This window comes from Rhinatrema bivittatum, chromosome 1, assembly GCF_901001135.1.
Source record: "Rhinatrema bivittatum chromosome 1, aRhiBiv1.1, whole genome shotgun sequence".
Lineage (NCBI taxonomy): Eukaryota > Metazoa > Chordata > Amphibia > Gymnophiona > Rhinatrematidae > Rhinatrema > Rhinatrema bivittatum.
The window spans coordinates 117094246-117118021 of NC_042615.1; the positions used below are offsets into that span (position 1 = coordinate 117094246).

Sequence of the window (23776 nt, forward strand, 5' to 3'; positions counted from 1 at the left end):
GTGATCCTTGTCTGCCGTCATTTGATATGTTTCCCCATTTATGGCCTAGGTTCCCATTATAGTACAATTCCTACAGCAACCAACAGTCCAGCTCTTGCATTTCAGTGTTCAACATTCCCAGCAAGAATCTCGATTGGGAAGAACAGAGAGCCTAAACACTCAGACCCTAGGATCGATAAAATCATGGCATGAATGTCGTTTTCTGGAATACTTGACAATACCAATGGGCTCATTGTAGGCCTTTCCTCTCCAGTTCTCTGTAGAGTGCAGCTGCTGTTAAATTTGCCTGACCGCACTGCACAAACCCCAGTTTAGGATGATACAACAGCGAATACCAAAAATGGCTTTTTCTTTCAGTTCCAAAAAAGAGCTAATATTTGTACATCACACCGAGCAAAGTTAAAGCCAATATGCGCTTAAAAGAAGGTTTGAGGGTAGCATTGTGAAAATGAACACGCATAGGGCAGGTGAGCAGAAGACGGGTCGGAGTTGGAGACATGACAAACAATAGCAAGACATCAGTAATTAGAGCTTGCAGAGCTGCTTCTGAATGGCTTGATTTTCATGGTCTTTATTCATTTACACAATATAGGTTCAGGATTTCCACACTGCTTTGAAATCTTTACTGCATATTAACATGAAGCAATGATATCCATTCATGTTGAAATGATTCAATGTCAAAGGCCACCTTATGCAAACATCTGGATTCAGCCCAATGATTTGGTGATTTTTTTTTTCAGAGAGCGATGGAGTGTGGATATTAATATTTTGTGTTTCTCATAGCTCTATTTAGTCACACCAAGTGTTTTAAATTCTGGGCTGCCCCTCATCTAAAATGTCATGCATCTACTGCACAGCTGATTTATGGCATGAACAGCTGAAAAGAGAACTTAGGAAGGACATTCTTTATAAACAGAGGGTATGGCCTTAAGAGAAGGTACAAACTTTACATTCCAAAAAAATGGTATAAGAAAAACATTACCGAAAGAAAGGAGACTTTTGAATAAAACCTAAAAAGGGAAATAGCACTAAAATTGGCATATTGATCTTTTCAGCTGCCGATGTAATTGGCTCATACACAAAACAATCTAGAATTAAAGAAACACTAATCTGGAAAAACCAAACATTCTATGCCACTGGCTATCCTTTAAAAGCAATCTACTGCATTACTGTGACTTTTTGAAAACTTTTTAAAATGACCAAAAAGAGGAGAATGGAAGTCTTGAAGCACAAGGTGTGCAAATGAGCTCCATGCTGAGATGTGGGGGCCCCACGGAGAAGGACCAAGGGTCTCTCTGTAGCAAAGCAAGGGAGCAAGTGGCTTGGTGTCTGCAACTGGACATTTAGAGTAAGCCCCTCTTGCTGGGGCATTACCTGACAAATCCTTGCTTAAATACTCTGCTGATAAACTGAATTTGATTACTTTCTCTAGGAGCGTATGGACTGCACAGCATGCTAATTTCACCAAGATGTGCATCAGACATGCAGCATGCAAAAGGTTTCCCTTAGGATTTGGGGTTTTAATTTCACTCGCGTCTTGGTGGGACAAGTTCCTACCTGTTGCTCTGCTTCCAAGTTTATTTTAAAAGGGTGCGCTTTGCCCTCTTCTGAAACTTGAGGAGACCACAGCCTCGTTTCTGGCCTATTAAGCAAAACAAGAAAGAAAGCTCAGGCTTGGCTTCTACATATGTTTGGAAGAGGACACCTTACTTTCAGGCGTTGCGGTACACGTTAGTTTTCACAACAGATAAAAGCACAGAATCAGCACTACTTGCTATTTCTTATGCACACAAACTACAGAACGTGACATTCTAGACAGCCCCTTGGTGCTTTTCTCTTGGAAAGGTGCCTCTCTGTGTACCCTACCCATCTTCCCCCCTGCAAAAAGCACTCACCAATTTTGAAAATCGGAGAAGTCCAATGTCCCTCACAAGGACTTATTTCCAGATAAAGAATGTTAGAGCTGGGTCCATTTGTTTCCAAGTTATAAGTGTGTGTGTGTGTGTGTGGGGGGGGGATACACAAAAAATATAAACTGCAACATACAGACATTTTGCCATCTGATAATAGTCTGCTCTACTGAGCCAAGGCTAAAAATGGGCCAATTTTCAGCAAGCTGTGTCGTAGCAATAAAGTGGGTACTTTGTACTCACTTAAACTTTTAGCAAAGTTTTCACAGTGAAATGCTTCGGGTTAATTTCTCTTTAGCAAACTTCTAAAGTTGCCCCTGCTATATCTGTGGATAACTTAGGCTCCACTCCCCCTCCCCAAGCAAGTCATCTGGAACCCCCAGGTTTTGTGAAATTAAACAGATCAGTGAAACTATCTAGCCTCTTACTTGACGAAGTCAGGTAGCTAGACCTTTGGAAAGTCTACCTCAAAAAAGGAGGAAAACCCTTCATGTGACCCAGTAACCTTCCAATAAATGAAGCAGCTGTCATACATAGGCCTTTTGATTTAACCTTCCTTTCCAAGGTGGTTTCTCATACTAGAAAACTTGCTAAAACTTTTGCACCATATAAACTGCTGTCGTGTATTTCATACTTGCCAGAACAAAAAGATCCGAATCTGGTTTTAGGATAGTCGAGTTATGTTAAATGTAACTTGATCAGAGCAAGATAAAATACTATTGAGAAAACACTTTGTGTACTGAGAAAATAACCTAAGAGTGCAAGCCCCCTTACAGCTGGTACAAGGTTGAGAAACAATTAAAAAAAAATGTCTTAAGCAACATCCTATGGAAAACCCAGGACTCCTTTTTCAAGACTTCGCTACATAGCTATAAAAATCTTTTTAAAATGTTTTACTCAATATAAGCTGTTCTGTCCCCAGCAGTGGGTACATGTTTGTATCTGTATATACTGTAGTTTAACTGTGTTTAGTACAGTCCCTTCCGTCTGACGATTGTTAACACTGAAACACCTTTTGTAACCCATGATAAAATCTATGAGCCTTTGCCTTTAAGAGGAGCCTTGCCCTTAAGAGAAGCTCCCTCCCCCTTTACTTCCTCTCACCATGGGAAGAGCTTGATTGCCCCTCAATCTAACATGAGTCCTCCTAGGTACCTCATAGGCTCAAGGAACTGCTCTTTGTGCTCCCCCTGGGTCACATGGGTCTTAGACTCGCTGCCATTGGACCTTGCCCCCCTGCCCCCAGCTTGTGCAGGCGTTTCCCTTAGCAGCTCAGGACGAAAGCCCAGTTCTGGCCACGCTTGCTTTTGAGCCAGCAGCATCCTTTATAACTCTGTGAACTGAGTGAGTTTTTACCTTTTCTCTTACAGCAAGTCAGCCTCTAATCTCCTATGCTTCCTACCTCTACAATAAACTAACTCCTGCAACCCAAGAGACCTCCTTCTCCTTCCTGCCACCCTGTCTCCAGGTACCAAAGATCTCTGCCTTGGGGCAAACGTTTGAGATGCAACAATTCTAAGTAATGAAAAATTACCTGTGCAATAAATCATTTCAAACTTAAAGAATCTTTGTCGTGAGGACTGATTGGAGTAAAGGTTTAGCTGTCTGGATAGGAAAAAGCACAGATGTTTTCTTGATCCAGAATATAAGCTGTGAAACATTGTGCACAATATTGCTACAACACAGTGATCGCTGGCATTGACATCTGCATTAGTTAAGGCATGCATGTTAGCATTACTGCTAGCTTCCCAATAATGCTAATACACGTGTAAATCAGGAAAAACAATTTAACTGTACCTAAGGAGGTGTAGTAAGCTTTCATGCTGACTGGTCATGTTATCATGCCATCGGTCTCCCTCCAGCCCTCCCCCCAAACTCAATTTATGGTATCCATGTCTTAACCTACTCCCCTTGCCCCCCTCAGCACAATATTGGCCCGGTGGGTCTCCCCACATCCCTCAAGAACAGTAGCAGCCCTTCCGCAGTACCCCAGAAACCCCCCCCCCCCCCCAACCTTAGGCTGAGTAGCATCCAGTTAGATAATGTATAATCCTAGATGAAAATAATTGTTGCATGAATCCATTAGTTTTCAAGAATTAACCTGTGTTCTCCAGATTAGGGACCGAACATAGCAGGGCTGTTGAATCCCACACCAGGCAGAAAAAGTGAGCTGGACTCAAACTAATCCTTCTCCCCTCCCCATCTAAAACTGTTTTGTTTTTTTTAGTTCAAAGAGAAGGAAATTTGGTTTACTATGTCCACGAGTTGTCTGAGAACTGGTGTGCAATGAAGCAAAAACAAGAGACTGTTTGTGAATGTCCTGTGGGATGTTAATGGCCTGCTTTCCCCCGCCTGACTACCTACCTTTCTATTTTCAGATTGAGTTGATTGGTTGCAGCTTTGATTCTGTCCTGGGCTTCTGCATGGGTCATCATTTCTGTGCTAACACCATCAATTGCCACGATGACATCGCCAGGGCACAGGTTAGCCGCAGAGGACTTGCTCCCTGGAGTAATCTGGAAGAAAGAAATAGGATTTTTTTTCCCCCCCCACTGTAGTTGCTCTATTATGAGATTAGCTGGGCCAATCCAGAATTTCACAATCCATTCTGAGATTCAATATGTACCAAAGCAAAGCCTAGTGACAGTGTTTCAGTTTGATTTTTGCAAACCATTTCCGACAGTATGAGTCAAGTAGAAGTTCATGGATCAAATTGGGAGAATAACGTTTTCCGGCTATGTTATGGAATTTCCCTACCTGCTGCAGTACTGTAGACCCCCATGCATTAAAATGTGTGGATTTTGTGTTATCGTTAACTTTATATTGTGATGTATTATATGCGCTTTAATCTGGTTGCTCACCATTCCGGTCAGCATTTGCTGTTTGTATGGTATATAAAACCTGGAAAATAGATTTCTCATTTTACCTTTCCTTTCTTGCTGCTAGAGATTCTCTAATGCTCATCCCATGCCTTCTTAAATCCTGTTTTTGCCCTTCCCAACCTCTTCACTTGGGATCTACTCCATGCATCTTCCACCCTTTCTGTGAAGGAAAACCTTCATGAGTCTGCCCCTCTTCTAGAGAGTAGATCCCAAGTAAAGAGAATGGGGGGGGGGGGGGGGGTGGGAAGGGCAAAAATGGTACAGAATTTAAGGCGGCACGGGATCAGTAGAGAGGATCTCTAGAGGCAAGAAAGGAAAGGTAAAATCGGAAATGTATTTATTTCCCAGCTTTTATATACCGTAGACACTGCAAATGCTGACCGGAATGGCGAGCAACCAGATCAAAGCATATAAAATTCCACTGCCTATAATACATTATAATATAAAATTATGTGCATAATTAAAAATCCTGAGCCTGGATCATCAACTATGGTATATATTTGTGTACTGCATGTTTCCAATAATGCACATGTGCTGCTGACATTTGTATATGTACACACGGTTAAGAGAAAAATTAAAAACTTAAGAGTCAACATTTTGTTCACCAACACTGCTCTGTTTATGCACAACTTGTTGCAGTAACCTTTTTTGGTGTAGTCTGTAAACTATAGTCAGGCATCCATAATACTTGACTTGCCTACCCTGTTCTTTGTTTTTTTTTAACTCTATTTACCAACTTGTAATTACAGTACTAAGCAATACACACTTTGGGGGTAATTTTCAAAAGGATTTACATGTGTTAATGTAACTACTATTGAAGCAATTTTCAAAAGCCATTTATGCGTGTAAATCCTATGGACAATTCAATGGCATTTATTGTAGCAATTTTCAAAATTCCACTTACTTGAGTAAAGTGCATTTACATGTATAAAACCTAATTTTAAGCGTGCAAATGCTTTTTCAAATCAGGCCCTTTAGATATAGCAACGCATGGAAAAAAAATCCCTTGACAAAGTATAGGGTACAATAAAGCAAGCAGAATCTTATTTCCAAAATTAATCAGCAAAAACATGGGGATGGGGGAGAACAGAACCAAGAACGGAGTAAATAAAGAAACTTTAATCAGGCAATAGCATAACACACCCACTGCACGTACAAATAAAGCCCATTATGAACCCAAATTAGGAGCTGGAGAAGATGTTACTGGTTTGGAATAAAAAAAACAAAACGACTAGTTGATCAGGAACAAAAATAAAAATATATAAACAATACACCTATAGGCAGACCTCAACATAAATGTAGCACCAACAGATAAAGTAGCTTGTATCATAGAAAGAAAAGCTCTCCTCCTCTCCAGTGGATCTTCATAAAAAGCAGGAAAATTTCTTATAGGTTGCCCCAAGAAGGGGGAATTTATATTTCTAAAATACAAATGCATGACTTTTCTTAAATCAGTTTCGTTAGTAAAGGATTCCAACAATGGCCCCCTTTCTAGTATCTAAGAATCTGGGTTCTCCAAATAATTTGTCAAATTAAATGATTCAGGTGTAGAGCGAGAGGCCTGACTTGAAGCAAAGTTACGAGGAGCAGAGAATGGCAGTAAAGAAATCTTATGTGCCAAGGAATCAAATCAGGCTCACACTAAAATTTCAAGGAAATATTTTCTTAAGCTCTCCAATAACTCTAGGAAAATTAAGAATATGAATATTCGAATGTCTAGACTAAATTTTTCCAGGGACTACAGCCGTCTGCTGAAAACATGCCGCTCTTTAATCAAAGAAACATTAAGCTCCATGATATCCTGAATATCCTTTTCCAAAGTTTTAATCTTTACATCTTGTTCCTGCTGTTGTCCCCCATGTTGTTGAACCACAGATTCTAAAGAGGGCTGACAGGGTCAATTTGCTTTCCATAGTTACTGGAATTTCCAAAACCAAGTCACCATTTCCCCAAATGGAATCTAAAGTGACCACCTCCGGCTTGGTCCATCACATGAGACACTCGCCACATGACGCCAAATTGTTCAAAGGCATAGAGACGGCAAAGATGCAAGGGTAGACATGGAGGAAAAGAAACACCCGGCAACTGCAGTGTGGAAATACCGTCTTAAGTGAGAGTCTTGAGGCAAAAAAGTCTATCAAGGCCGAAACATCAAGAGATGCCGGCGCCACAGCTGCCACCTCCACCCTCGCACAACCTGGCGAGGGCATTCACCGGCACCAAGGAAGACGATCAAAGGAGTCACATCTCTGTGCTGGAGGGAGTCGATGGGCTAAGGGACACCTCCTACCCTGATGATGAAGGCGCTCCCTCACCTACCCTTGCAATGGGGACTTCATCCCCCCAAAGGCAGTGGAAGTCAGTGGCACAAATGAAGTTATCCGGTGATGTCCAGGAAGCCAAGGAAGGGTGTGGATGACCCAAACTTGTGTTTTGAAAGCATCAGAACAGGAAACGCAACCATCCAAAGAAAAACGCCAGCAGCCAAATTGTGCACACAAGTCATGGCACCATCATGTTTCCCCAGAAGGTGCCTGCCCCAAGTTTAGTTTGGTCTGATCTATCCTAGATTTGCCTGTTTTCTCAGGTCTTAATTTTTGTTTTAAGCTTTAATGCAAGTGCTTGCTTGTTTGCAGCTAAACAAGAAAATTCACAAACACATTAAGATAATGTAAATGGAAGAGAAAGGCTATCTGTCCCATCAAGTCTGCCCAGTTATCCTGTCACACTGCTACGGATACATCCCAGCTGCAAGCCACAGAACATGACCACTGGCAAGATTTCTCCTTATCTAAGAGGGCCTGCTTTTTGTCTCACTACCATCTTGAGTAGAAAAGCTTACAGGATCCCTACCTAGTTCCCTGCAGCTCCCATGCCAAACATGGGAGCTGCAGGGAACATGTTTGGTATGTTCCCTACCATGCCAAACATGTTTGGCATGATCCCTACCATGTTCCCTGCATGGGAGCTGCAGGGATCCCTACCTAGTTCCCTGCACTCCTCCCATGCCAAACAACAAAGCTCCACAACAATCTAAAGAGCCAGCAACACCAGTGTGCCTAAACATCCGGCCTCCTAGGTCCCTCACGTAGCCTGCCAGACCGATCTGGCTATGTGAGGGCCTGCGTTTCTGCTAAGACTTCTAGTTATTACAGAACATGCAACCTGCCAAGACAGACCCCAGCTGCTAGTTCGATTCTAATATCACAGCCTGATCTAAATAGCTACCATTACTAGCCAGCCTCCTAGGTCTCCTGCATAGGCACCAAACTCTGATGGCAATGTGAGTGGCTGCTTTTCCACGAAAACCTCATTATTATAGTGTTAACAGTGGAATATCAGCTGGCACCTTAACAGACATATTAACTTTCAGGCACAAATGCAATATGATGAATCCATTGTAATCTCATCTAATGGTCAAGTCTCACTGGTACCTTCTCTAATGGACTGCGTTTCGCAACTACCCTTTTACCCCTCCCTCCTACTGTGTCCTTTTATGGTATATTTCTAATAATTTGTTTTAATTTTTTTTTGTTAAAGTTTCTCCACTATTTCTTTTGGGCTGGGTTTTGCATATCTGAAATTCCACAAGTGCCATCGCAGCAAAGTTGAGTAATCACCACAACATGGGGGAGGTCTTGTGAGAACTGTTGAGCACATCACAGGACATGTTCTCAGGCTTTAAAAACACGGACAGTGTTCCTCCTCCCCCATGGTGTACAACCCCTACTTGAAAATCCTCTCCTTTTTACTCTTTCAGCAATGCAAAGATTTAGTGCACCTTCACCCTGTTTTGTTAATTTTAGGAAATTACATATCATATTGAAAGCAGGCCACAGCCTCTCGGCAGTTTTCCCAACAAAAGGGTCCCCCCATGGCTGCAGTGAGCTCAGCCTGCTGTCATTGTTCCATTATGGTCAGCAGGGAATCAGCAGTCCACCTCAGACATTGTGCCTGCCTGGCTCCAACTTTGGTTTTGCAGCGCCTTCGTACAAAATTTCCCCCCCCCCCCCCAACACTCTGCACCGAGTTTCAAAATAAAAAGAACATGCATACTTCTGCTACGAATAGTGCCTTGGGGTAAAGAACCTGCAGACTGTGTGTAGCTTTCTCTCCCAACCTCTCTGCGCCTCTGGAACGCCTTTCCCTTTAGTGAGGTAGAAGTACATGCCTTACAGAGCTACAGGTGTACTTTTACCTGCATTCAGACGGGCGACACTTAGAAGAAATCCCTCTGAAAATTGCCTTCACTAAGTATTAGCTAGGGGCTAAAGTGAAAGGCTTGGGATGCCAACAGTGCTTCTGACTCAAGAGCTAGACAGCCTTCCAATTTGGAATGATTTGCCATTCCCAAAAATTAATAGGCCAAGGAACGAATGTCTTCAAGGGGTAAATTTTCTATTTCAAAATTGTGCCACAAATCTGTAACAATGGAGATGAGAGAATTTTAGACAAGAGAATGCCTTCTTTAAAAAAAAAAAAAAAGTAAAAAAAAGCCACACAAACTACAAAATAAATAAATAAAAAGCAAGCCAGGGAGTTTTCTTATTTACAAGAGCAGTAAAACAGAATTGCTTTTATCAAGGTAAAAGGGAGCTGCTAGCAACTATTTGTTCAGTTTACAGAAACTGGAAACAAGTAATTGCACAGAGCAGTATGGAAGCCCTAGTAGCTCAAAACTGTTCAGTACCAGCTAACTCAAATGTTTTCTTAAAAAAGAAAGCTTCACAAACTTCTACATCTTGTCTGGATAAAATGAAACACTATATAAATATTTTCCCTATAGCCACCTTCCCATGTCCTCACAAAGCAGGATGGTACTCCATGGGACTGGTGATGTCTTCCCTCACTCGCCACACCTCTAATCAGATGGGGGAGGGGAGGAGAATTGCAGCACTGCTTCAAAGTACTTGAGTATGCAGTACTGTTCTTTATTCTTCACTATTTATAAACATTTGATATTCCACCTTTTCCTAAAATAGTCTCAAGGTAGATTACAATCAAAATAATTCGAATTACAGTTTCATCACAATTTACAATAAGCATATGAACAATGAACACGGAGGGCATATAAAACAGATATGAATAGAGCTACGTGGTAGATTATAAGTGGTCATCTCAGATGTAGCAGGTCATGTGGTAAATCACTGGTCTGTTTGATAGAGAGTAAGGGTAGAGATAGGTATAGGGTGCAAATGCATAAGCATAAGGCAAGCGCCTAATGTAAAAGGAGAGAAGAGTCATTAACTAAGCAAACCTAGTGGGATTGATAATATGGTTTCTTGTTCAAGAGCTCTTGTGGTCAATGAAAGAAGGGAATCTCTACCATGGAATATAAGGAAAGACATCTCAGAATAGCCAGGCCTTGAACTGACTAAATACTCAAACAATGGCGTTTCAACAAAACCTTTACTGGGAAAACATCCAAGTGAAATAAACTGGTACATTTCTTTAGTGTGGCATTGACAATGCAGCATTCAATAAGTCAAAGGGCTCCTCTTTTGAATACTCCTTTAGGATACCTTCTGGTCCTTTCTGGAACTTAGGCTCTCCCTGGGTTAGATGTTGGACTCTCGAGATTCACTGTTTAGTCTGCGCAGTTATCGCTACTCTAGGTAGGCACTAACTCAGCTGACTCTTCTGGGTAAGCATTGGATAGGTGGCTTTTCTCTTATCAAGTGCCACTGACTGGGCACTCACTCTTCCAGAAGTGTCTGAGTTTGCATTGAATCCCTCAGGTTGAGTGAAACATGGGTCAAACCTATATGGTCCCAACATTACAGGGCAACCTCTGAACAGAAAAACAAAATCTTGACTTCCAAAAATGTAAGTTACTAGGCTCCCTCCTGCAAGGGACAAGAACCCTGAAGGAATGAGGCCTCTGTCCAAGTCTTGGGCAACCTTTCACTAGGAAAGAAAGGTAGAAAAATCTTCCTTCCAAAAACACAAGACAAAAAATGGAGAACAAACTTACCAGCCCCTTGAAGTGGGTTAGAGGTTATTCTCTGTGTGAACACCAAGCATCCAACACTAAGGTGGTCCAAGCCTGCAGATCTAATGCAAGAGAATGGGATAGAAAGCTGCTCTTTAGTTCTAGCTCCTTCTCCCACATCGGACGACGTGGACTCTGTCCTCGAAAGCTCATGCCTCATTGAATTGGTTAGTCTAAAAGATGCCACTTGCCTCTTGTCGTATTTAGAAATACTAAGGATCTCTTCCAGTATAAATATTTGGGATTAGCCCATCGCAGCACCTCCAGTTGGGGTACTATGGAAAGAGTATATTCCTCTAACCTACTCTGTCTAGAACAGTGATGGCTAACCTATGACACGCGTGTCAGAGGTGACACGCCGAGACGTTTTGGCTGACATGCGCAGCGTTTCAAGGACTATCGAGAATTTTTTTTTTTTTTTTTTTTTTTTATCAGCTGCGCCGAGCATTTTCTTTTTCAGCTGCGCCGACCCTTTAAAATTTGTTTTAGTATCCCCCTACCCTCCGGACCCCTCCACCATTGCCCCCGGGCGCAGGGAGGCTCATGCGGCGCAGCGATGAGGCGCAAGACAAAGATCACATTTAAACGAGCTGATGCTCCTCCTCCTTCCTGCCTGTGCGGCCCCGGAAGTAAACGTTGCCGGAGCCGCGTGGGCAGGAAGGAGAGAAGCATCAGCGCGTGCAGAAGAGGAGCAGCATTTGCGTTTACGGGCCTCCGCGAATTCCAAGTCGCAGCGGTCCGAGAAGAGGAAGAGGCCCGGTAGCAGGGCCGCCGCGGCCCGAGAAGATCAGGGCCGCTGCAGAGCCCATCCTGCGGCGACCCGCAAAGAGGAGGCCCAGAAGTGAGAGAGAGGCTGAGGGTTTGTAGAGTGTGCATGTGTGCATGTATGAGATGAATTGAGAGATTGTGTGTGAGAGTGAGGACCTGAATGTTTGCAGAGACAACATGTGAGAGCCTCTGTGTGTGTGTGAGAGAGAGAGAGTATTGTGCCAGTGAGAGCCTGTGTGTATGAATGATTGTATGAGAGAGAGCATGTGCCAGTGAGAGCCTGTATATATGTGTGTGTGTGTGTGTGTGTGTGTGAGAGAGAAATGCATGTGAGAATGAGAACCTGACTGAGGGAAGAAGATGGAGAGAAAAGAAACAGAAAAAAAGACAATATAAAAGGAATTGGCAAAAAAATAAGAAAGGAAGGTGGAAAAAAAAGCCTGTGACCAACCAATTAGAAAACTAAGATCAGACAGCAAAGGCAAAAATAAATAAATTTTCTTTTTAGTGATTGGCACATGTAATCTTTGGGAATGTGCAAGAATAGCACTTTCTCTACGGATCTCACAATGTACGAGATCAGCATGGAGAAAGTGGAAGCCCACGGGGCCTGCACAGAGGAGGCAGCAGAATGGGCTTCAGTGTCAGTAGAAGCAATCGGCATCTCCCCAATAGCCATGCGGCAGCAGTGACAGTGGCAACAGAGGAATGAGAGAGGTTTTGATGTTGCTGGCAAAAGAGAGGGGGGGTCTGCCTTTAGCGTGTGCATGTGAATGAATGGGACTCTGCCTGGGGGTGTATGTGTGTGAATGCATGGGTGCCTGCCCTGGGGGTCTGTGTGTGTGAGAATGAATGTGTGCATGCCTGGGGGATGGGGAGGGAGTGGTGTGAAAATGATTGGGAGCCAATAAAAGAAACCGACTGACAGATGAAGTTTGTAACGCTTGCTTGGACTTGAAGTGTACGAAATACCAACCTTCAATTGAAGATTTAGTCAATGAAATTCAGCAACAAAAAAGTCACTAAGCAGGTAAGGTAAAGAATTATTTGTTTTTGCTTTATTAATAAATACAGTACATATATTAAAATTATAACTTTTTGTTATTGATTAGAGCTACAAATATCACAAAAATATGGATTTTTCTAGAAGTGACACACCACCCGAGTTATGCTCGGTTTTTTTTTATGAATTTTGACACACTGAGCTCAAAAGGTTGGCCATCACTGGTCTAGAATGTCCCCTCTGAAGGGACATGCAGTTTCATGCCCTCATACTCAGATTTCTAGCTGAACGGTCTTAAAGTTTTAATGTTGCACTATTTCAAAAGTAAGCATGGCAAGTTATATTTATTCCTATCACACACAATTTCACTGCTATTATTTTGCAATTTATTAGATCATAAACAGCTAGATCCAGAAATGCGATTCCCTATCATGGCAGCTCCCAGAGGTGCTGTATAAAGACTTTAGAAATAATGGTGCATCAGTAAAATGCTTCATAAAGGATGAAAGTTACTGCTTCTCCTGTGTGCTTCAGACTACAGAAAGGGCCCGGTTTCCATTTCCAGCAGATTCTGTTTTATGATTGGGAAAAAGGAAAATGATGTGTCCGACATTCAAAAAATTTCCTATATTGCCTTCCAAAAACAATAACCGGGAGAGCTTAAGTTAGATAAACATGTTCTATTTTCCTCTTTCCATCTGACAACCTGGGCCAAGTTTGCCTCGATAAGTAAAGCACAAGACAAACTCTTAAAAGCAAGTTACAGGAGAAAGCAGACAGAATGCTAACCCTGGGAAAGCTACTGGATGGCTGACAAACAAGATATCTTAGCTGGCTGCAGCTGGAGGTCTCATTCCCTGAGACAACTCCCACTAAGCAAATGAGCTCTTTTTCAGTTCAGTACAGCAAAACTGGCAGGGCAGGCTGGACCAGGAGTGCAATGTGTGTGTTTGGACAGGACAGCAACTTCTGGGCTAGGGCGACAACAGCGCAACAGGTCCCGATAGCCATGGAAAGTCAAAGAATTACCGTTGCTGTAAGTCACTTGGATTTCACATCTGCGCCAAGTACTGATTTTCACCCTGGCGTTGTTTTTTTGTTTTTTAGACCCTAAGCTGGTAATTTTTAGCTCTGCTTTATCCTCAGGAAGCAGCAGGTCGCGTTCCCTTTAAAAATAGGAGCTACATCTGCTAATCCATGAACTCTTCCCTTCCCTCTGCCTTACTGGAGAAGAAAGCGTTTTAATAAATTAATGTTTCTCTTTAAATCTCTCCTTTCAGCTTTAAGATTCCCATAGCATTTTCTTTGATCTGCTTCCTAACTGCAGCAACCTCAGAAACTTCCTAGTAGGACTGGTGCATTAAAAGAGCACCCCCTTTCTGCTGGTTTGTATTACATAAGCCTTGTGAAAGAACAAATTGCTGGTTTTCAGAGATCATTAGGATTTGCTGCTGCTGCAAAACCTGGCAGCCTTGGAATTGGGGAGAGGATCAGAGATGAGCTACAAGGGAGGGCAAGGAACGGGCCACAAGAGAGGGAGAGAATGATAAGTAGCACTGGAGTGGGGAGGGGCACAGAGTGCAAGGAGGGAGGGTATCAGCAGGGGGGGGGGGGGGGAGTGGGGTAAGAGAAAGACGGCTAAGTGAGAGCGAAAGACCAGAGAAGAAAGGCTGGGATAACACGATGGAGGAATAAGATGCAGGTAGGAGGGGTGAGAAATAAAAAAATAGATGAGATTAAAGAAAAAAAGGTGTAAATCGGTGACGGATGGAAGAAGCAGAGAAGAGAGGGAGCAAAGTGACATGGAGGGGGGAGAGTCATAGGAAGAAAAGTAAAATAGAAAACAGGGAAAGGAGTCGAGAGACGCCAGAAGAAAGCAGAGAACGGTGTAATGTGGAAATAAAGGCGAAAGGTAAATGCCACCCCATAGCTTGCAGTCTGAATGATTTATTCAACACAAATAAATCTCGAACAGAACACACCGAGTGATAAATACATGCCAGCCTCAAATATTCCTATCTTGTTGCTTAAGGGCAGTGCACAACACTTTTTCCTTGGCCAGGTTTTAGGGTCAGTGCAAGGTTTCTGGCCACCTTGGGTGCTTTCAAAGTTTGGGATCTCATGTTGATGGCCCGCACCCGCGCCCCACGACATCCACAGCTGGTGCCTTCTGCCATCCCTGCTCAGCACCCCAAGAGTACGCTGGGTGGTCACTCAGGTGCCTGAAGACGCGAGGTGCACCGTAAGCCGCTATTATTCTCACAGAGGAAATGCGATAATGTGCCTCCTCCCCTTATTTTGGAAGCATGGCCAAGATGGGGAGGAGGCAGGGCTGGGCTGTAACAGGGATTGTAAAAGTGCCGCGGTCCAAAGCCCGAACGATGGCTGCCTAGCATGGCAATGAGGCAGAAGAACGTGTCCGTGAGGAGCTGGGGTGGGGGGTGCCATGAAAGAGGGGCTGTTGAAGCAGGCAGTAGCAGAAACGTTTTTGATGCCCCTTGCAGCTTGCCCCCTGGGTTGCAAGGGCCCTGAGAAGAAACTCATTCACATTCAGAGAGCCCAAGTTTGGATTACGGACTTCAGGGCGACAGTGCAAAAACTCCCATATCAGCTTTAGGCTGATTTTTGCTCCTCATTTAATACGTTCGGGCTTTTGACCAGAGAAATCCTCATGCTGGACACATTTTCAGTGTCTTGTAGAACATTTACGTGTGGTTGGTTCTCCCTTCAGTGATAATGCAAGGAGTCCTTTTACTAATACAAGAAACCCCTGCCACCTGCCAATTTCATGCTAGTCGTACACAGATAAAGGCTGCAGATGACAGATTATTTTCTGTCTGAAATATCAGAGAGAACCTAGCTTTCCTCTAATGTGATCTTTGACCCTTATCTTGCACTGGTCCCTGCAGGCTTCTCCTATCCCTGGGGATGATCCACCAGGAGCCGACAGCTTGCAGCCATTACTGCTTTCAAAAGCACTTGTACAAAGGGAAATCTCGGGGAGCGATGGTATTTCCCTCCCCTTACTTAGCTGTAAGGCTGCTTCAAAACTGCCATTGTGCAGAACAGGTAAGTCTGCCCATGTCCCATCACTGGCTCTTTAGTCTTCCAGATTCTCATTACACTTGTTCAGCAGTGTCCACTGACCTCTATTTCTTTAAGGGCACTAAGAGGACAACCCCCATCACATTATTTGTTCAATAAGCTGCTGTGGTCATATGGCTCAAAGGGCCAGAGGAGATTTAGAAGCAATTCCACGTCTGCCTGCGTAGCAGAGAGTGTAGAAGATGGCATCGTGTGAAAACAATGCTGGTGCTGAGAACTCTGACACGAGGCAGGGGTCATAATCCTAGGTTGTATGTGCAGCCATAGAAAGGGGAGCTGGGAGCAAAACTGGTGACGTACAGGGCGAAGAGAAAAAAAACTGTGATTGTAGGACATTTTCTAATACCACGGTTATGTTGGAAACCTGGAGAGCTCTTTGCTATTCCCCCTGAAGGGTGATCTAAGAAAGCCTGAGGAATGGTCAAGTACTTTGCAATTAAGATTCAATGCAAAAAGCTGCGATCATGTATAACTGGTGCAGAAATCTGAGGAAGCAGTAAACTTTTCGGGGGGAGGAGGGAGGGCGAGATGAGAAAATTGATGTGCATCCGCCTTGGGGGTGATCCTGTCTGATTATCTCAGGGTAGTGCAACAATGGCATAAGGAACTGGCCAGTACATAGGGAACGGTATAAAAGAGGTGATAAGGCCTCTGGACAGGTCCCTGATGATACTGGGTCCAATTCTGGTGGTCATAGCCTCCAAATGGATATAGACAAGAGTGCAAGATCTACATGAAAAGTCCTATGAAATGAGACTTGAGAGCCTACATATGTATAAACCTAGGGGAGAGAAGAGACAGGGGACTAAGATAAGAGACATTCAGATACCTCAAAGGGATTAGTGCACAAGAAGCAAACATCCAAGGGGCAACATCAGGAAATATTTCTTGCTGGATAGGGTGGTGGATGCATGGGATGGAACAGACAAAAGGTGACAGAATTCAAGAGAATCTGCGGTAAGCAGAAAAGATGCCTAGTTTTTGAAGATGTGAGAGGAAAGCCGTAAACTCAATATGGATGGGGGTGGGGTCTATGACACCGAGGTAGGAATAGCATTTCCATATTTATGTGTGGCATATAGAATCAGACTATTCCTACAACAGGGTTGCACAATTATATAACAGAAGTTAGGTCTACAATTCCTCTCCCTCCTCTAGCATGCACATAAATGACACAGGGTGGCTCAACTTCCTAAAGTTTCAGGTGCTTAGCCTGTTATTACACTGTAAAAAAAAAGACATAAGGCAACAGGGTAAACACATCACCAGGTCACACATAACTCTAGTCAGTTATCCTCTATCTATAGCTCTTTCTAGCTTTATTTATTTAGTTTTGCCCTGTGGCATTATGTTTGCTTAAAGCGCTCACTGGGCTTGTCTTACATGGTTTGGTTTAGGTAATCGCAGAAGGACCTTTGAGCAGACATCTGTTCTGGAGACAGGTGGCTGGAGATCCCTATGGCATTACATTTCACCTTCCTCTCCCCACACCACAGATAAAGTACTCTTCTTGAACAAGGACAACAGCAAGTTCAGCTCTAGCTGCATCTACATCTGGGTTTGGATTTTATATTTGGGGTTTTTTTTCTCTGTTAGTGATATTCTTGGGTAATTGTTTATTCTTGTGTAGAATTCCACTGAGAAGACCAAGCTTAGGCCAATGTTGAGTTTTTAGTCCTATAATCGAAGGCCGTATTTACAAATTATTATTAGAGAAGCAATCCATCAATGGGGCTGTAAAAAGGAGGGGCTGCCCAGGACATTGACTGATAAGCAGCATTCAGTTCAATTGATATTAGTTATTCAAGCCTTTACAGCAGTAGGCTCTCATGATTGGTTTTATGACAGAAACCAATCTACAATCTTAACTGTTCATCAAGACAGCATAATCCCTACAACACATGCTGCTAGCAGCCAGGGAACTACATGCTTCCCATAATCAGTTTTATAGGTCTGATCTTGTCCTCAACATACTGCTTTAAATACAATTTATCTCCTGTTACCAAACTATTCAAGCCTTGGCCTTTTAATCTAAACACATAAGAAAATATAAACCAGACACTAGAAAAATATTTGGAGCTATGGATAATGGAAAGTATTTCCTCATCATTAGTTCCATGAAAGGCATTTACTCTGTTCCCTTAATGAGACCATTCTGGAAGTATATGACATACATAGGCATAGGAGAGACGATAAGGCAGTACTGGCCTGATGGCCTACACCCCAAGATACTGAAAGAGCTCAAGTGCTGACTGCATCCCCTCACAGCCGAGGTCATTTTTGGAGACCAGAGAGGTTGTAAGGGCCTGAAGGAACGGGGATATAGTCCTTCACAAAAGTGGGAACGAGAAGGCGGCAGGCAATTACAAACCTGTCAGTCTTGACTTCAGTAGCAGGAAGAGCTGTGAAAGTGCTACAAAAGAAAAAGGGCAGTGCAGTCCAGCCCATGCAGCAAGTAGATTACAAGATCCTAAACATGGGTACACAATCAAATCTCTACAATCATTGCTTTAAACAAACTCAGTTGTGTTTAGTAAACGTTTTCTCATAACCCGCCAAATCAACTGTATTGTCTTTGATGAGGTTACAAGAGTAGTGGGGTCAGGCACTCCTGGAGGAATTCTGCACTACTGCGGGGCTCTGAATTTCTGCAAATTTTATGATGAGAGAGAGAGAGAATGCGTGTGTGTGTGTGTGTGTGTATGCGAGCAGAATGACAGGCACAGGAGGTTGTATGTGTGAATTGGAGCTTGTGCGCCTGAGAGGTATTTTGTGAAGGTATGTGTGTGTGTGTGAGAGAGCCCATGAGAATGGATGTGTGTGAGAAAGAGAGAGACTGCCTACGTGCAGGGGTATATGCGTGTTCAAGAGAGAAGGAGCCTGTATGAGCGAGTTTGCCAGAGAGAGATGGAGCCTATGTGAGGAGAGAGGGGTGTGTGCAATAGAGAGGGTGAGGGGGTATGTGTGTATGTGAGAGAGAGGGAGGGAGCCTGCGTGAGTGGGACAGAGGGGGCCTCTGTGAAAGGCTGTATGGGAGAGCTCTCAAATTCTAGAAGTAGAGGACTGGGAGTTGGAGATAGTGGAAGGGGTTGAGGCTGGAGGGGGAGGGAGAGGGAGAGGGGAGAGATAGTGGAGAGCAAAGAAGTTAGAGCCTGAGAGGGCAGAGTGAAAGGGGTATGGCCAAGGGAGTGGGGAGAGAGGATGGAAGGGACACTCCTAGGGTGTACTTCTAGGGGAATTCTAGGGGAATTCTAGGGGAATTTTTTGTATTACATTTTAAGTTAATTACTCAAAAGACTGATGTATGTTGTGTTTATTTTGACCAATATAAAGTGTGCAGAATTTTGCAATTGTATGTGCATAATTTATAGTTTTGTGCACCGAAGTCCCCCAGGAGTAGTCAGGCCAGGAGTTTGGTAAGATTCTTGACATCAGCCCACTAAAAGATTGGTGAACAAACTAACCAGTATGGGACCAGGGCAGAAAGTTAACTAGTTAAGCAATAGAATTTGGCATAGTAGTCAATGGAGTCCATTCTGGTGAAGGTAAAGGGTCCAGTTGGATATTTTAGGGATCAGTGCTAGGGCATGTTCTTTTCAATATCTTTATTAGCAACACTGCAGAGAGATCCGAGGGAAAATATGTCCATTTGCCGATGATATGAAAATCATTAACAGGGTGGATGTGCAGGAAAGGATGGAAAAATTTGAAAAGGAGACTTGAAAAAAATGTTAAAAACTAGTCAAGGAACTGGAAGCTCTACTTCCCTACAAAATAAGTGTAAAATTATATACCTAGGGCGCAAAACTCCATTAGCCACAGTAATCAGGAGGAAAAAACTGGGAACTACCAAATGTGAAAGGGATCTATGAGTAATCAGGGAAAACCAATTACATGTTTAGGAGCATAAGAAAATGGTTGTCCTGTTCTGCCGCCACCACCTCACACCCCCCCTCCCTGAGCTAAAATGTGCATTCGCCTGTGCTAAATGCACATTTTCCAGTCTACGAGGTTTTTTTTAAAATTTCTCACAGGCCGATGCAATACTGTGCACTGAGGCCAGCACACAGCTTAACACGCGACTGGATGCGTGTTTTGGACGTTCATCCATAAACCCCGAGGCAATGCGGGGATTAGCTCATCCAAAACGCACGTCCAATCGAGCACGTAGCCAATAGCGCTAATCACGTGTAAATTCTATGTAGATGAGGCTATTCGCTAATCCCCGCGATGCAAAAAACTTCTGACGTGGCCAATGTGCCCATCGTAATGCAAAACATTTTACACAAGCCCAGGGTTGGTGTACAGGATATGCCATGCTCAAGGGCTCACTGGAAAAAGTAAAATTCCTGCTTTCAGTGATTCCTCCACTTGTCACGATACTAAGTAGGAGGAACCACAGAAAGCAGACTGAAGTAAAAAAAAAAGTCTTTGGAAAAAAAAACCCATCTGGGCACCCAATATAGACGCACAAGATAGATGGTCCAGGCCATGTATCTTGTGCCAATAGCAGGAGAAAATGGATGTTCCTTATTCAAATAAAAAATCTCCTTGTTAGTTATGGTTTTTTTCTGGGTTTTAAGTAACTATTGGAGTGGAGAAGAGAAGGGGGGGGGGGGGGGGGAAGTGTTGGCCGAGGAAGAGAAGTTAAAGCAAAACCAAAAAAAAAAAAAAAAGCAAAGTGTATCCGGCAGATTCTTTAAACCAAATGAGGAGTCAGAAGAGTGAACGTCACCAAGCTACTGCTGCTTCTCCTCCCTAGCGGGATGCTCCTATTTACGAACAAACGGGTGGGCCAGAGCTTTCTCCCGTCCATGCCCCCCTCTGCTCTTACAGCACGCAGGTTTCAAATTCGCTTGCTACATCAGGAGTTAAAAAAAAAAAAAAAGCTTTAATCTGTGCATTCAGAAACTGTTTTGATGCAACAATTACTGCATCGGCCAAGAGATAGGAGCAATCAAAACTGTACCAGAATTTAGGGCAGAGAGCCTGGTAAGAGCAGATGGGGGAAGAAGAGGTAAAAGCACTAGGGAGTGAATGCGCAATCTCCTGGGACAGTAGAAGGCTAGAAAGGGTAGAAGACAAAGGCCACTTGTAGAGTAGGGGTACAGTTGCACCAAGCTCTCAGGAAGAGGAGGAAAGGCCAGCCAACGTGAAACAGTGCTAGTGGCTATGGCACCCACTCTCAGATGTAATCAGGAGCGGCTGGCAATTTCACTAGCACAGGCTGCCACTTAACCAGGCTACCTTTCTCAACTAAAAAGAGGGAAGAGAGCCATACCCTGCAGTCCATCGAGCCTGTACAGCGGTCAGCTGGCACATAACTCTACCCCCACCCACTGGGCTATGGGCAAGGAAGGGCCATTCAGTGCAAGCAATCAAGCTTGGAGGGCTAGCAGCCAGGAAATATCCTTAGCTAGGAGTAGACTAGGCAGGGGCAACTAGGCAAACTGAGGGGTCAACTGAAACCTTTCACTTGCCCAACACCATCTCATAGAATAGATAAGCACATGGAGAATGACTTATCTATCCACACAACACTAATATCTTCCTTTTTATATTAAAGTGACAGCAATGGAAAACAGAGCAAACAGTAAAGATTTAATGGGGACATTTTAAAGTGACTACAGTCCTGTTCTCATCCAACAAATGATGGCATTACAGGCTTGCTGCAGCACATCTGTAAGTGATTCAGAGCAAACTAGATTCATTAGTGTAATTGGTAGTTTTATTTACATATGATTTAAAGCTATGATGTAATTGTGTGTATATAACTAAAGGCATGAGGTAATCTGTGTTTAAAACAATGTGGTGCCTCAAGAAAGTCCTAAGGTTGTGTTTAGGTTAACAATTTTAGATTTCATAATAAACTGGTCTGACAAATGTGTGGCTGCGTGACACACAAAACGTAGTAACATAATAGGATAGAAAGTGAGCTTTCAAGGACCTCTGAAAGATAACGTACAATAACAGCATTATGTATTTTGTTTTTGTTGGCCCAAGAAAAGATGCCACAACAGCTGGAGTGCGTACCTTTTCCTGGGACCAGTATGGCAATAAGTATTCTACTCCCGACTGGCAAAATGCCGATTCGCTTAAACCGCACTGTGCGTTAGGCCACCCCGGGAGTTACTGATGTCAAGTGACTGACATCGTCAGGGTCCGTTTTGCTGAACACCGAGGGAAATTAGTTATTGCATTGAGATCGGCTTGTTTCTGAGATTCAGCATCTGTAAGCCAACAGCACAAGCACGTTTATTTATTTATTTTTAAGTACGTAGCTCACTTGGCAAAACTAAGTTATTCCAAACTTGTTTCTTCTCATTCTGCGTGGGCTTGCATTCCTAAAAGAAATATGCCTGTGAAGAGCTTGCGAGCTCGTCTGCCTTTAATTCCTCCCCTCCCCCCGCCCGCCCGCCTGCCTGTCATGAACCTGGAGTAGCTCAGGGCGAGGCACTGCCGATCCTGATCAGAAACCCCCGGCAGCCAGCACACCCATACGCCCGAGACACGAACAGGATCAAACCGAGGGAGTGGCTATGCACGGTTTAAGACATACTGAGCAATAAAATAGATCGGGCCAAAAAAGAAAAGAAACTTACGCTTAAACACCAAAGAAACAACAACAGAAGCGAACAGCAAGCCAGTTGATACTTTCAAGAAAGCACCGATGCTTACTGGTTTTAAAACAGTCAAAAACCTGTGACATGTGCATCCCCCTTCCCCCAGTTCGTGTTCCTAGCCGGCAGATGCCATGCACAAGTTGTCCTCCACCACCTCAGCAGGGGCTGCTGCTCCTAGTACTGAACCGCCGCTTCGCTAGCAGAGATCAAAAGGTCCGCATGACCTTTGCCTGCACCGAAAACCTTCCAGTACTTGTGTGCTCGAACCGCCACAACAAGCCGGGATCGCACCCAATAGCGAGCGAGCGAGCGCCTCCGAGCTCGCCTCAACCGGAGCCAGAAAAACAGCCTCGGGTGGCGTCAGCGCCGAGCAGGGCGAGGCAGCGAGCACGCCTCGAGGTAGCGGTGCCTGCACACGCACCCGGGCTGATCCGCACGCTCCCGGGGGCGGGAGGGGGACGGCACTCGGCTGCTTTTCACCGCCTCTCGCAGAGATGGTCATTATAACGCTGCCCTCGCCGAGGTTTCCTTTCCATCAACAACCCAAATACAAGCCAGGCGAACGGGGCACAGCTTTGCCCGCTGTACGCAAAGAGGGTCCCGGGGGAGACCCCAGCAGCAAAGCACACAAACGGCCAAGAGCGGGGGCAATATCGCACCTACCCGCGTTATGACCAGAGGCTGATTGAAGTCCAGCCCTCCCGTGAGCCGGAAGCCCCAGGGAGCGGGTCCCAGGAGGGTAACGTTCTGCGGCATGTTGCTCTGCAGGCGTCCGGCGAGCTTCTCCTGCTAGGAGCGCGGCTCACAACGTCCCACGAGCAGCTTCGCTCGCGGTCCCGGGCAGAGCTCGCCCCTTGCCGTAGCGGCAGGCTGCGCCCTCCCCATGCCTTTATATCTCCTCGCTATCTCAGCTTCTGCCTGACGTCACCCGCCGGCCCCGCAGCTACAGGAAGCCGGGGAGAGGAAGGGAGGGAACGGAGGAGCGACTGGAGGGCAGGAAAAGGGAGGGGAGGGGATCAAAGAGAGGAGAAAGGACAACTGGGGATTACAGGGGCAGAGATGAAGGCATCCGGGGGAGGGGGCAACAAGTGCAGAGGGAAAGGGAGAGGAGGAGAGGGAGGATAGGCAGAGAAAGCAGGGGGATCAGTGGAAGAGGATGGAAGTAAGAGACTGGCGATCAGGTAGGGAAGGGAGAGGGAGAGCTAAGGGACAGACTTCCCTTCCCTTAGTCTACTACCGGCTTTCTCCATTCAAGGCATCGTGCCAGGTAACCTCTTGTGCTTCTCACATTCACATCACACTGGGTGAGATCTTCAGTCTCACATTACAAACCACCCAGTGTTGTTCAAAGAAAATGAAAGGCTTTTTCTAACTGACCTGGTTCAAAAAAACAGGAAACTTGTTTTCAAGACGTCTAATTGAAAAAATACATAGAAAATAGTTACCGTAAATATAAACATGAATTTGACTCAAGTTCATTTAGAATAACACAA

At 44.3% G+C, this 23776-nt stretch overlaps 1 protein-coding gene across 5 annotated transcripts in view; it reads right to left on the bottom strand.

Moving 5' to 3' along the window:
* PDLIM3 (PDZ and LIM domain 3) overlaps nucleotides 1–23205 on the bottom strand; it is a 57762-nt gene extending 34557 nt beyond the window's left edge. Inside the window, exons 1-4 of one of the 5 annotated variants that reach the window (XM_029586935.1) lie at nucleotides 22947–23204; nucleotides 10767–10846; nucleotides 4275–4426; nucleotides 1558–1642 (exon numbers count right to left, since the gene is read on the bottom strand). In XM_029586935.1, the coding sequence (XP_029442795.1) occupies nucleotides 1558–1642; nucleotides 4275–4345 (156 nt within the window). In that variant the 5' untranslated portion in view covers nucleotides 4346–4426; nucleotides 10767–10846; nucleotides 22947–23204. Of the gene's footprint in view, nucleotides 1–1557; nucleotides 1643–4274; nucleotides 4427–8990; nucleotides 9014–10766; nucleotides 10847–22946 lie in introns of those variants that run through there. The other 4 variants (XM_029586934.1, XM_029586936.1, XM_029586931.1 and 1 more) reach the window with 4 other exon arrangements.
* Between the last annotated feature and the right edge of the window lie 571 nt (nucleotides 23206–23776).